The sequence below is a fragment of the Aptenodytes patagonicus genome, chromosome 12 (assembly GCF_965638725.1).
Source record: "Aptenodytes patagonicus chromosome 12, bAptPat1.pri.cur, whole genome shotgun sequence".
NCBI lineage: Eukaryota > Metazoa > Chordata > Aves > Sphenisciformes > Spheniscidae > Aptenodytes > Aptenodytes patagonicus.
In genome coordinates this window covers 8,331,925-8,346,408 of record NC_134960.1, presented here as the reverse complement: position 1 = coordinate 8,346,408, position 14,484 = coordinate 8,331,925, and the positions used below count along the sequence as shown (strand labels likewise).

The following is a 14,484-nucleotide window of genomic DNA, read 5'->3' as shown; positions in this document are numbered from 1 at the left end:
TGGCCCTACACAAGGGGAGACGACAAACGAAGGGGAAAATGTTGGTCAAAACCAAGGGCTGAGATGACACTGCTTGGGGAAAACACTCCTTGGACTCCTTTACTAAAAGGCCTAAAAGCCTCTTGCTGCCTTTCAAAGATGAGCAGTGGCCACATGCCAGAGTCTGGGCTCACAATGCTTCGCTGTCTCCCAAACGTCAAAGAGCAGCTGGAATTCTTATTGCACAAAGTCCTGCTGAAAACACACAACTAAGAAAAAAGTGAGTAAAACTGGGGAAAGAATAAGAAAAATTTAAAAATGGCTGAACAAATACATATTTTCAGGACTCTTAAATAGATATAATTTTCACAAATTAAAATAAGACTCAAGGAAACAGGGTAGTCTTGGAAGAAAGACGAAGCTTAAATCCAGAACCTCCCTAACGATGCCCCAAGAGAAAACAAGATCCCATACACCTTGCTTATAACAAAATTTTCTCCTCAAATCAAATATAGCCAAGTATACATGTCTTTTGGATAACCACATCCTAAAATATACCGTGTTTAATCTAAAAGCCAGAAGGTTGACTTTGCAAATGTCATTGTCATATTGGGTTAAATATATTCAGGTACTTCAGCTCAAACTGTTACTGCCTCCCAGTCACAGGTGCAGATTTTGACTGGTTACTGTAAGAAGGATGTTAAGTCTTCATGTATTGCCACTGTACAGGCACACAATGCCGTAAGGCAGACAGCCCAGCTGGGTTAACACTTCCAGAATCATAGAATCATTAAGACTGGAAAAGACCTCTAAGATCATCGAGTCCAAACGTCAACCCAACACCACCATGCCCACTAAGCCATGTCCCTAAGCGCCTCATCTACACATCTTTTTAATATCTCCAGGGATGGGGACTCAACCACTGCCCTGGGCAGCCTGTTCCAATGTTTCACCACTCTTTCAGTAAAGAAATTTTTCCTCACGTCCAATCTAAACCTCCCCTGGCGCAACTTGAGGCCATTTCCTCTCGTCCTATCGCTTGTTACTTGGGAGAAGAGACCGACCCCCACCTCGCTACAACCTCCTTTCAGGGAGTTGTAGAGAATGATAAGGTCTCCCCTCAGCCTCCTTTTCTCCAGGCTAAACAACCCCAGTTCCCTCAGCCGCTCCTCATAAGACTTGTTCTCCAGACCCTTCACCAGCCTCGTTGCCCTTCTCTGGACACGCTCCAGCACCTCAACGTCCTTCTTGTAGTGAGGGGCCCAAAACTGAACACAGTATTCGAGGTGTGGCCTCACCAGGGCCGAGTACAGGGGCACGATCACTTCCCTACTCCTGCTGGCCACACTATTTCTGATACAGGCCAGGATGCCATTGGCCTTCTTGGCCGCCTGGGCACACTGCCGGCTCATGTTCAGCCGGCTGAACATCAATCCTGATGTTTGGAGACTGCAGCATTTTCAGTGCTGCCACATTCAACTTTATTACTGTATCAACATAGTGCTTTGCATACAACGCATGTCTTAGAGACGACTGATGCTGCGGTTCTCATTCTTCAACAAGGGACAACACTTGTTCTAAAACACTGTCACTTATACAAAAGTAGTCTTAAAATGAGTAAGAACAGGCTGTCAGTCAATATGCAAATAACCGAATGCTGAAACATGACTTTAATATTAAATTTAAGCACTTAGCCACAATCACTGATTTCTGTCAAGCTAAGCCATAAAATAAGATATACTCAAAATACTTCTGAACCACCTGTGTGGAGTGTACATTTTCCTCTCTGCACACAGTTAGCCCCAAGTACGTGGCAAGATGTTTCTTTTAAAAGACATTCAGCAATTAAGTCACAGCCTTCTAGCACACAGTAAGTTTACAGTGTTTTGAATAATTTAAAATTTTCGATTGCTGCAAAGGGTGAAAAGGTAAAAACCCTACCTGTTTGTTCCAGATAAACACACAAACGCAAAAAATTAGTTTAAGTTTTAGACGTATGAGTGTTCCCTAGAGACTTACACCTTTTGGTGACTTGACAAGGGAACCAGGGCATTGGGGCAGACAGGATGCTTGTGCAGCCCATTTTATTAGGTCTACTCTTCTGATACATTTGGATTCCCTCATTCTTAAGTTTTTCTTACCTATAAAAGGCATCTTGACTTTCAACACTGCCTCCCCATAACGTCCTCATGGACAAGCTGATAAAATCTGGGCTAGATAAGCAGACAGTGAGGTGGACAGAAAACTAGCTGAGCTCTAAGGGTTGTAATCAGCAGCACAAAGCCGAGCTGGAGGCCTGGACTGTCACTAGCTGTGCACCCCAGGGGCCAATATCAGGGCTAATACCATGGCACATCTTCATTCAAGACCTGGATGATGGGACTGAGTGCACCCTCAGAAGGTTTGCCAAGCCTGGGAGGCATGGCTGATGTGCCACTCAGAGGGACTTTGACAGGCGAGAGAAATGAGCCAAAAGGAACCTCATGAAGTTCAACAAAGGGAAATGCAAATTCCTGCACTTGGGAAGGAGTAACCCCATGCACCTGTACTGACTGGGGACCCAGCAGCTGGAAAGGAGCTTTACAGAAGGGGACCTGGGAGTCCTTGGGCACAAATTGAAGTACAGGAAATACTGCTTCAACATAAGATTTTTTTTATTTTTTTTTTTAAACTAAGTCACTGTAAGAGTGACTGAACAGCAGAACAGGTTCCCCAGAGACATTATAGAGTCTCCATCCTCGGAGATTTTCAAAACTTCAGTGAATAAGATCTTGAGAAACCTGGTGTAGCTGAGCAGAGGGGTTGGGTTAGATGATCTCCAGACATCCTTTCCAACCTCAACTATTTGTGATTCTGTACGAGTTCCAGGCCAGCCTCCACCTGAAAGAGCTCTCTTCTCCAAAACAGACAGAAGAGAGGAGAGTTTGACTTCTGCCTTTCACCCAGTAGTAGTATATACTTGATGTTCCACTGCTGTACAGAGCTACCAAATAGGTATCAGGTCAAAAGCAAAGAACATTTAGACAAGCTTCCTGCAAAGAGAAAATGTGCCATTCTCTGCCCTCTGTTCCTTCAGCTTAAGGCTGTTCATTTACCTAGCGAGAGACAGCTTTACGTTTGTTCATGCAAACTGAGAGATAGCTTATACAGCAGAGGTGCCTACAAGCTACAAGAATTAGATGGAGACCAACAATCCCTTTCGTAGAAGGCAGACGCTAGAGATGAACGGCTCGATTTCTCACAACCACAGCCAGATTCAGATTGTGGGTCTAGGGACTGAAGCAGACCCTCAAGAATCATGAGCTGCCTGTCTGTTATTCATTGCCTGCTATCAATAATAAAATGCCATCAGAGTGGATACAAAAACCTGCAGTGTTACAAACTGACCTGCATTTCAACTTCTCTTCCCTTCCTCCCATTTCTATGATATAATGGAACCCATTTACCACTCAGCAGCATTGCAATTAAATAATCAAAAAGCAAACAAATTTCACATCTGACAGTCCCCAGGAGAAAACTGATATACATGAAAAAAGCATTTTAGTTTACTTAGGGCCATTCTGGTAACAAGCAGCTCAGAGGGATATAATTAGTACCCTGCAAGCCAGCATATGAAAAGACTTAATTTAACTGAGATCAGAACTAAAGAATAGCTATAGAAATTAGAATTGAAGCCACAAATCCACACAGGACTGCCACAGCTAAGCATTTTTATGATCAGGAATTCTAAAGTCGTAATTCACATGTATTGCATTCTGATTTCTGCTCATCCAGAACGGTAGGCATTATTTTGGACCACCCTGAAATAGTTGAGGTTAATCCGAGGAGGTCAATCTGTGGGTCTTTAGCATGCAGTTCTCAGTAGCGTGCAGGAAGGGACACACAACACCGGGCAGGTTAGTTCTTATTCTCCAAGTGTGCTGAATGGGTACTTCCCTTTTCAATATAAACTATATTCTTCTGCACATTAAATCCCTACAATTGTTTTGAAATGCTTATGGTCAGGTGAAGAAAGTCCTTATATCACAGACATCCCAACTAAGTTTGTGGGGAAAAAAGCATACGCTATCATAGTCTTACTGGGAGTGCTACGTTGATACTAGAGACTACTGTTAGAGAAAGTAGAAAATAGCCCCACAATATTTACTCTGTTGTGACGAATGGCACATGCTGGAAAGCAGCTTCTTTTAAGCTAACTCAACCTAACAAGGGAATTCCCACAAAGAAAGATTCAAGTGTCAGCAAAGACGGCTGCTGGAGGTGACAACAGGGACCAGAGCTCAAGACTGATCCCACCGACAGGTAGCCTTTCCCAGAGCACTGTGGCTGATGTAGAACCCAGCATTAAATTTGTTTGAAGTAAGGCTAGATTTTGATCATTTGCATTATACTACAGGCATGCAAAAAAAAAAATTCCAGACAGCAAGTTGTTCCAGCACATTTCAATTTTTCAAATACAAAGCAAAGGAAACATTTCAAAAACACGACTCAAAGCTTTTGCTGCTCGCTGTTAAGATTTGCTGTCATCAGGACAGCCTTTTTTGGTTGAAAAATGTTTATTGCTAAAGGTCACAGAACTGTCTCTCTCAAACAAATTAAGAAATAAATGGCTGTTGACACTTCCAGATGATGATTCATCTGTCCAAAAGCTCCAATAATGCAAAGCAGCACAGCTGCCTCTCAGGTATGCTGCAGACCACAGCAGCCACCAGTTAACCCAGAAATCTGTCTTCACTCTCCTATCACTGTTAGCCAACTTCTCAACCCTCTTCATAGTCACACCAAAAATTCTTTACTGCCAAGCTTAAAAACAGATGAAAAACATACGAAAGTAACATGTCAGAAAAAACACTGATGTGTGCAGTAGCCCGGTTTCCATACTTACTGTTTCTATTAGCAAAGTCCTCTTTACTTCATGTGAAGCAAAGATCTCCGTGTATGAGACACATGGATGAAAGAGGCTGATGGATTGGCACTAACATCACCACCTACAGAAACCAGTGCAACAGCAGAATGGGAACGCAACGCTAACAGAACCTCAATGACAGCTTGGCAAAGCCCAGTATGTTTAACCCCTACATGGCTCAGTACAGAAGAAATGCTAGCAAGAGGGATACAGTCTCCTTGCTAGGGAAAGCCAAGTTCTTGAAGGTTAGTCTTTTTAAAGAGTTATTAAAGTGCTAGAGGTCTGTTTAGACAACCCTCAAGTGAAAGGCCATCATGAGGTACAGCAGAGTATATCTGATATTTTATCTTGTCAGGGTACCCTCTCGATAAAAAAAATTAATAATAGATTTTTATTGAGCGATTATCCTTTTCATCTTTTGCTTTTCACTGGAGTTTATGATGACTATTTACTGATCTCTTTGGGGAAGAAGCTGACATTTACTGTTCATAGTATGCCCCTCTGATCTCACATATGGCCTCTACTATCACTACGTCCAACAGTGATTCTATGGTTTTAGAAGAAAGATGCTGTTACAAATTTGCGGGACTAGCATTTGAAACAGAAGCACAGCATTCCACCTTGCAGACAATCCAGAGGACTAATAATTTATGATTTTCAAAGAAAATCAAGAAATCTCTCCTCATTCTTTTTACTGCTCACCAGTTCTGTGGCACAGCGGTGATGATCATCAGGTCAGACACAGGGTTTTTATCACCTGCCTGATTTAATCATGAGAAACAGATAACCAGAGCAGTGGTCTAACAGTCCAAAGCCAAGAATGTGCCCTTTTCAAACATACAACACGCAAAGTAGAAGTTTTCCTGGAGCCTCCGCTCCTTCATGCAGCTCAGTTTGATGCGTTAAATTATCAATTAGCAGGTATTGGGTTGAAGTGTTTGTTTGTTTTTTTTTAAATACATAAAATGGATATATTAAAACCAGAAATTTGTAGTCAGCAGCCTTTCAAGTCAAAATCACATGTTTAGGACTTAACAGCCTCCTGAAGACTAAGGATCTATTTAAACCCAGGGAGGGATGTGGAAGCCAACCCCAGTGTGGTTAAGGAAGAACGCTGACTGCTGGAAAAGGAGCAGCAGCCAGTAGGAAATGCTACAGTGCAGACACGGAACTGACAGCAGTGAAAGAAAAATGTTTCATCCTAACCAGTAATTGTCCCAACATGCAGAGATCAACTGAGCTACCAGGAAAACACTGGTTTAAGGAGAAGAAAAAAGTTTATTAGCACGCTCTTTGCTTGTGTGTCATTCTCTTCCCTTGACAACTTAGCTCACTGTCCAACACCAGTAGTCTCTTATATCCATCTATAAATAGATGCTGCACACAAATTAATCTCAGCTGCTTCTTGCAACCTTTGTATGAAAGATGGATGACAGACAGAGAACAGCTTGCATTTTATCAGAGGCAGGTGGAACAGAGCAAGAGCGAGCTGGACAAACAGCACATGTACAGACTGACGAGGAGCAGGGGTGGGAGAGCCAGAAGTGCTCTCTTTCACCTGGTCAGAAGGGCACATCTAGAGAACAAGGAAAACAGATCCACAGGAAACCAGATTTCATTACTTCCACTTCTCTCAAAAGAAACTTGTTTGCACAATTCAGCTGTGGTTACAGCATAAGCTTGTCTAATTTGCTTCTAGACTGAGTAGCAATAAAGAGACCTTGTTGGGAGGGTGGTTTGTTTTTTTTTTTTTTCTCCTCAGCTTAGTCTGAAAATCCTCTAAGGAAATACTTATTTCATATAACATTGATTTGTTCAAACCAGCATGCCTTGCTTGCAAACTAATGAGAGACATACTTTAGAACAAATACTATAGCTATTGGATAGCGCTTATTTGAAAGTCAGTATAGGTCAGAACACTAAGTACTCACGAGCTTGTTTCCAAGCTCATTTTAGGAGCTTCCTATGTGTCAGATTTTTGGAGGTGTATCCTTTAGTATCTGTGTAGAGAGCTCTTTTCCCCTCATTGAGTAATTTCAGTGGCAGGACTCAAGCTCTGCAGCTGATGAAGCTAAATAGTCTTAGCAATTTTAAAGGAGAAAATAGACTTGCTAGATCTGATCACAACGCCTTAAAGTCACTGTATCCTCTTCAACACAGGAGACACCAGTTACTGCAGAGGACCTTCCATGTGATCTTTCTAGCTATGCAATGTCTACATGACAGAGGCATTCATTCCTCCTTCAGTTGAACGCCTTTTCCACCACAGCAAGGGTGCAAATAAGACACAAAGTAAACTCTAGCTTAATTTATATCACATAGCATTTAAACAATTCAGAGAAAAAGACCCCTTGCCTTTCTGCTACAGAACAAGTAAATTCAGCAACTACATCTCCACATTGCTGCTGCAATTACAAGTGGTTGTTCCATTTGTGGTGATGCGTTATGCCAGCAACTACATGTCTTTGCACCCAATCCCAAATGACTACTCCTGGCAATGCAGTACAAAATAAGGAGTGTAGTTGCAAGCAAATCAGCAAGCGAGAGCAGTCAAAGTTTTGGATGTTGCAGATTTACTTTTCAGGAGCACAAAATTCAGGAGAAAAGTAAGCCAAATCATAAGCAGTCCGAGGTGGAAACCTCTTATGAAGGCTTCTTTTACCATTTTCTGTGTCAAGAAAAAAAAAATGCAGAACGTGATGAGTGAGCTATTCCCCCCCCCCCCTTTTTTTTTTTTTTTTACTTTATTCCAAGCATCAAACATTTAACCCTGGGGTTAAATGTTAAGGGCTACACAGGCAATAGCAGACTATTAAAACCAGCTTCCCTGTTTATTCACATTGTCCAAAATGCAGGACAGCCCATGCTATCAGCAGCTAAACCAGCACAAACTGAATATGGAACATGAGTTTTTTTGCTAGACTTTTGGCCTTTCAAATGTACTGGAGCAAGGTTCACCTGAACTCTGCTGTTGGCATGTAAAAAAACCCCTCAAGTCATTGTATACATATTTGCAAGTTCATTGATTCCTTAGGTAGGTAAGCATAGGTAGGTAAACATAGGTGGAGATGTTACATACAAATTATCATACCTCTGTCACTGAAGTCATCCACCAGCACAATCTCTGCTATCAGCTCAGGAGGGGAGCGGTTTAGGACACTGTGTACTGTCCGGAGGAGAGAGGACCATCCTTCGTTATGGAACGGTATTATCACACTAGTGTTCGGAAGCTTCTCCAGGTACAGCTTATTCTTGCAGCTGGACATAGAGAGAGTAAGTCAAAAGGCGGTGCCAAAAAACACCAGCACTTCCATATTAATTACCATCAAGTAACTTAGTTCATTCTTTACTCCTCAAATTGATGCAAAGTGCCTGAAAAAAACCCACCAACTTTCAGGCCTTATCAAGCCAGTGTTGACCTGATCTAGTCTACCTAGCAAAAAAACAAAATTCCATATGAAGTGGGGACAGTGACACTTAGCAACACAGAAAGTCAGAGGGATCTATTAGGTGCTGAAGCTGCTTTTAAAGGGAACTCCAGTTATAGCTTAAGAGTCTCTAAAATACTTGTTTTCCCTGCCCTTATACCTTGAAGATCACTAGAAGAACTTCTACAAAGTTGTTTCAGAAGTTGAATGTATCTCTTCTAGGCATTATCAGTACATCGGTTTAGCTCACTTATTCCCAGTTTTCAGACAAGCAAATCAGTCTAATCACATGTATAACTGTCATCCAAATTTTTTTTAACAAAATATGCAGGAAGTAAGAATTTTGTGTGACGGCACCTTCCCTAAACAGTCCCAAAAGTTCAAGACATTGTGAACAATACACAGAAGAGACAGTATAATTGCATGGTAAGAACTGCTCAATAAAGAAACACACCTCTCAGTAACAGATTAACCTCCAACCTCTACCAAAAGTTTCCTTTGTCATGCTGGACAATTATTCAAATCATACTTTTCCTAAAGAATTGATCTTGTCTTCCCCATTTTTCAGCAGGTCTAGTTTGATCCCTGGGACCAGTTCTGCAGACAGAAGTGAAGAGGGCTGGGCTTTGAAGACAAAGCACTGCTGAACTTGGATAAAGCTGGACAGTCAGGTCTGCAGAGACCACATATGGACCCCTTGAATTTGGGGGTATTTCCCCACAGCATTAATCTTCTTAATTTTGAAATAGGGGTAATGCTTTCTTGCCTTGTGGGTGTGTTTTCAGGGTAGCTTCATGAAGAAAATTCAAACTGCAGCAATAAGTGCAGTGTTTATTTTCCTGCAGGTGTAGCCCTAAGTGGAGTTTGAACCTGGTTAAACAGGTAACATCTAAGGCCATACAGCGAACAACTGTAGTTAAAAAAACCCAGTAGCTGTTCCCTAGGGGACAAAAATCTATTACATTCCTAGAACCCCACGTGTCCAGTGCGAAACAGAGGTGGCTATGTGAATAGAGATTTTTAGAATATATTAATGACATTGCCAGCAGGGCAGGCTGCCCTCTTTCCCCTAGCAGGGGAGGGAGGTCATACTCCGCTCCCTGCCCTGCCACAACACTGGACCTCTTGCATAGCCTGCACCAGAGCCGATTTGCAGACTCTCTCCTGCCAGACTATCACTACGTGCACAATGCAGTGCCTGCACGCACGCAATAATTCCCTCCCTATTCCCCAGAAGGGCAGACGGGAACGAAAGTGGCTCTGGCAGTGGCAGCTTTTTCCTGGTACCTTTCCCAGGGAATGGAGAAGGATGCACCTATGTTATACAAGCTCAATAAATCTGTGGTTACAGGAAGTTACTCTGGTGCCTGTGTGAAAGGACAGTAGCTTATTCTGTGTCTAATGAATTGTCTTGGGGTGCTGCCAAGAGCTTTCAGGCTATGGCTGCAATGCACAGATGCAAGATGCAAAATAAAGCTGCATGGACTGCTTTCATCCAGCCCTTGGCATTGCAATCTTAACCTTCGAGATAGCTACTAGCTATAATTCTGTTCCGATATGAAACAAGAGCCCCCAAATCTCTTCTAACTCTTCTTAAACTGGAATTCTCATTTTCTGACTAACTTTAACAAGTGGGAAACTTTAGCTATTAAGTTTAACCATTAAGCATGGATAGAAATTGTTTCCCTCCAGCTACCACATCTACAATTGCTTTACAAGACCTGCAAAATTTGTATTTAATATTAAAAAACCCAGAAGCACTTAAAGGAAATGTTAGCAGGGGAAGACACGACTGTTGAAATAAATAATTGTATGTGTGTACCAGGTAGATCCAGTACATGCCCTCCCCCAGCCCCTCGATTCCTATGATTAACAGAAAGCAGAGGTGACACGCTATTTGGTATATAAAGGTCCACACAAACCATCTCAGAAGTGAGCAAACATGTTGGCTGCTTCTTTGTCCTTCCCAACCCAGACCAGCTGTGGGGGAGAATCCCAACTGTGGCCCCAAAGCTTAGGACAGGACAGATGCTGCATTTTTTCCCCAGTTCACCTTCTCCTTACACTCCCCGCTGTCTGCGGGCACATCTCCAGACGACAAGTCTCTCTATTCTGTCTGACTGTACGTAAAAGGCTAGGTAAAGTAAGTGCTCTAAAACACAGCTCCCTTCTTTCTAGAATGCTCTTTATGGACTTCGTCTCAGCCTAACTTAGTTACAAATTGCCCTCATCAACCTCCCAAATAACACAAACCATACCGTTTCAAGTATATCTTTTTTAATGGGCACAGGGAATACACAACAGATCTTTTCAGTCGTGAATTCCTTTACTGCAAATCTCCATTATACATAACCCCACTCCCCGCCCAGCTAATCCTAGCATCCGTTATACACAGTTTGCCCTCTCCTTGAGATCTCCACAATTATAACTTGCTACATTGGGGGAAAAGATGTGTCAAGCAACAAGTAAACCAGCTGCAGCAGCATCATTAAACACAGCTTAAGCTGTTGGTGACCCAGACACTTCACTTATTAATTTTAACTGGGGACTGGAGTTATAAGTTTCACATTTTAAAAAAGTTTAAGTACCAGAATTAGCAACGAGGAGTCAGCAACTTTGGGAAACAATGGGGAATATGAGGTAATATATTAAATCCTCAGATGAGAAAATACTGGCATTGTCTGATGTTTAAATTCTCAGAGCCCATGGCAGCCCCTGTAAATGGAGGTCAGGTATAATTTAGGTTAGCAAACTCAAACTGTATTTCCTAGAATTTGAGTATGGGCTGATCAACAAGCATCTTCAGTTACCTGATTTATCTCTATGTTTAAACATTTCAGCTGCATGCCTAAAATATTTGTGGAGCTATACTCACTACTCTGGTTTATGAGTATATATTGAGAAAGGGTGTCAAGCCAGTGTATTTGATTAGTTTGCTGTGACAGCTGAAGAGGTAATCTCTCATATGTGCAGCTAACAAATTATAAAACCTGACTTCTGGAAATTATATCTCATGAATAAAGTAGATGTTGAATTCGGATTCACTAAATTGTGATAAAAGCGGCTTTACACAAAACAAGCTTCCATTCAAGTGTCTAGCAACACTTTCAGATTAAGAGCCACACAAACAGTATTTAAAAACCTCTCAGCTTTGTATAAACAAGGGTTAAATCCTAACTGAAGCACTTTTGCTAATGAAAAACTCCTGGCTTGCACAAAATCCAGTTTGACACCATCCTAAGAGATAATGTCCAAAAATAGATGAACTCAAAAGCCAGCATTCAATTGGAACTAGTTTCTACTCGTAAATCCTGATGAGGTTTTTATGAGGAAGATGTCTAAGAAACTAATCCATAAATCAGAAGCATTTCTGATAAAACTCTTCATACATAGTTGAGTGGAGCTACTGAAATCTTGTTCAGCTCCTGAGCATTTTGTGGTCATTTCCAGCTAGTGGCCAACACAAGAACTGGACAGAGCGTTTAGTGACAAAGTCATCACCTGACTACACTTAGGGCACTTGTCAGCTGAGTCAGACATTTACATCAGTTTCCACTACAGAAAGAAATAGCTCCACCTTATTAGTTGCTAGAAGTTGTTGGCTATGTCAGTGGGCTCAGGAACTGAACTGTCAAGTTGCGAGAGGTGAAGGAAGCAGCCACTTCTGGGTTAAGTTCAAGATCTCTTCTCTGCAGGGTTGCAAGTTTTTGGTAATTTTAAGTCTTTTGGAATCAAAAGGGGATTTTTTTCCCCAGATTTGGTCTCCTCTATTTCCCATTGCAATTACTATACACTGTCCTTTATTAAGGAGACAGTAGGACCCAGCTGTGAGAGGATTGTATTTGATGAACAAAGGTACAAGAGTCCATGATAAAAAAAGAGCATATTCCTGCAGATGTGGTAATTTAGGGCTTGTAAAAACTTTCACTCATAGAAATGCAAACTATATACTCACTTTGGATGTCTGATGTCTGGAAGGGAACGATTCAGAGAAATTTTATCACTCACAAAGATATTAAAGCCATTTTCCCTGTACGCCTGGTCCACTCGCTCTGCATCAGTCATTGGGTAAGGTTTTCCCTGTTCTCCATTTCCTATGGATAGACAGAAAGTAAACATGCATCATTACTACTAATTGGTGCTTAACTGGCCAGAAACTAATCCATATATGAAAAGAAGAGCAGTCATCTTATAGCCCTTTGTTAGTTCTGTGCTATGTGTCATATTCAGCACTGGGTCAACCATGCCAACCTAACAATTTTATTTGATAAGCAGTTTTGCTACAAACCACTCAGCTGTGCAAATATTAGAAGTTAAAAGTCTTCCTTCCAACATCAGAAACAGATGAAGGGGCTGTGGCAATGCTGTGGAGGATCTACAGAATGTTTTTTGTTTCACTGCAGGAAGAATACATATGGTTTGAATACCTCATCACTGTTGCTTTTTTCAGCACAGATGGATATGTATATTTAACAACCTGAGCTCTCGCACAGAGAAGGCAGAGCCCTTGCAGACACACCAGTGTAAAGCTGTGACGTTCAAAATGGGCCCTTTTATGCAATGCAAGGCAAAACCCAGAACTATGGAATAAAACTTTCATGAATGTTATAATCTAGAACATTTTTCTTGTCCCTCTTCTTTCTTTCTGGATCTCCCATTTTTGGGAGAGGTACAGGCACACATTTTTTGTTAAGGTTTTAAAAAAACAATACTGCACCTATCCTAAAAATACCAAGATGTTACCAACATATTTTCACCTCAAAATGGTTATTGTAGAGTTGGGGGAAAAGGCTTTAACTGGGATTAACACACAGTAACTGTTGCATCATGTCAAGAACATCATCTTGACCCTGAAGTTGAACATGCTGTTCTGTACTCAGCCTACCAAATAAAATCAAACTAAATTACAGTCTGTATTAAAACATTTTTATAGTAATCTTACTTACCTACACGCTCAGAGTCCCTCCTTATAGCTTCTTTGTTATGCCAGTCCTTTTTCCTTTGTCCATCACCAAAGTAAGGGTCTTTCTTTTGCCTCACGTATGCCTTTTAAACAAAAGATTGGATATATTAAATACACAACATATGAAATCTTTCCTTAACAGCCTCTCCTTCCTGTAAGAGGAGATTAAACATCTTCCTTAAGGTAAGACCATCGCAAGCAAGTAGTTTTTACCCTGAAAGGGGTGAGGGAGGAAACAAGCTTTGCTTGCCTCAGAACAGTACTTTATCTGTACTTTATCTACTTTTATAGCTGTTAAGTGATTTTTTTTTTTTCAGGGCACCATCATGTATGCAGACCAGTATTCTTAATCAGGGAATCTATTAAAAACTCCCATTTTCATTTTGAAAACATCCAATACATCTTACATCCTATTTAATTAACAATAAAGCTGTAATGGGAGACCTATTGCAGGATCATTATTAATGAGCACACTACTATACCTGAATAAAATCAAAATAAGATTTAAAAGGTCATTTATTAAGACTCTTGCTGCTCAACTTAAAAGCAAATTTTACACAAGGCATGAGCCTGCACTGAACCCAATTAGAGCTCCTCTTTTCATGAGGTTGTTCCTGAAATTCAAAAGCAATGGGTACTCTGGGAACAAGTTAGCAAATGAAACATGGGGTGAATTCAGGATCAGAGACACTATAGCGTATGGAAAGAAAACCATGATACATCTCAAACACTGACATCCCCCAAATCCAAGGGAAATATATATAAAAAATACATTTAAGTAGGTTTTAGGGTCAATAAGAGAACATCTTCTCTGAGAATGAGTTTTCAATTATGTTGTAATATGCTGGTAGAGTATAAATGCAAGTCATTTGTAGCATCATTACTGCAGAAGTAGTTACACAAAGAACTTAAAGGTTTTTCCCTTTTAATTCCTCGTGACCTGCAGAGAGAACTCCACAGGCTAGAACTTCCTAGAAAGAAAAAAAAAAGCTTCCCTCCTTGGAGGGCAAGAGATTTAAAGTCTCACTAATGGGTCAATCAAACCAAACAACCACCAAAAAGCAACGGTTGGCATAGTAACCTTGCAGGGTTATCAGGCATCTTTGGCATCTGGGACACAGACGTCATTTGCCTGACTAGTTAAATTACAAACTCTTCATTTTCATGCCTAGATTTGTCTTGGGAAAATAGGACATTTGGACATTATA

At 41.1% G+C, this 14,484-nt stretch overlaps 1 protein-coding gene across 1 annotated transcript in view; it reads right to left on the bottom strand.

Annotated features, from left to right (window-relative positions):
* GALNT10 (polypeptide N-acetylgalactosaminyltransferase 10) overlaps positions 1–14,484 on the bottom strand; it is a 96,931-nt gene that overhangs the window by 38,726 nt on the left and 43,721 nt on the right. Inside the window, exons 2-4 of the mRNA XM_076349933.1 lie at positions 13,260–13,359; positions 12,269–12,407; positions 7,977–8,143 (exon numbers count right to left, since the gene is read on the bottom strand). Of these exons, the coding sequence (XP_076206048.1) occupies positions 7,977–8,143; positions 12,269–12,407; positions 13,260–13,359 (406 nt within the window). The remainder of the gene's footprint in view (positions 1–7,976; positions 8,144–12,268; positions 12,408–13,259; positions 13,360–14,484) is intronic.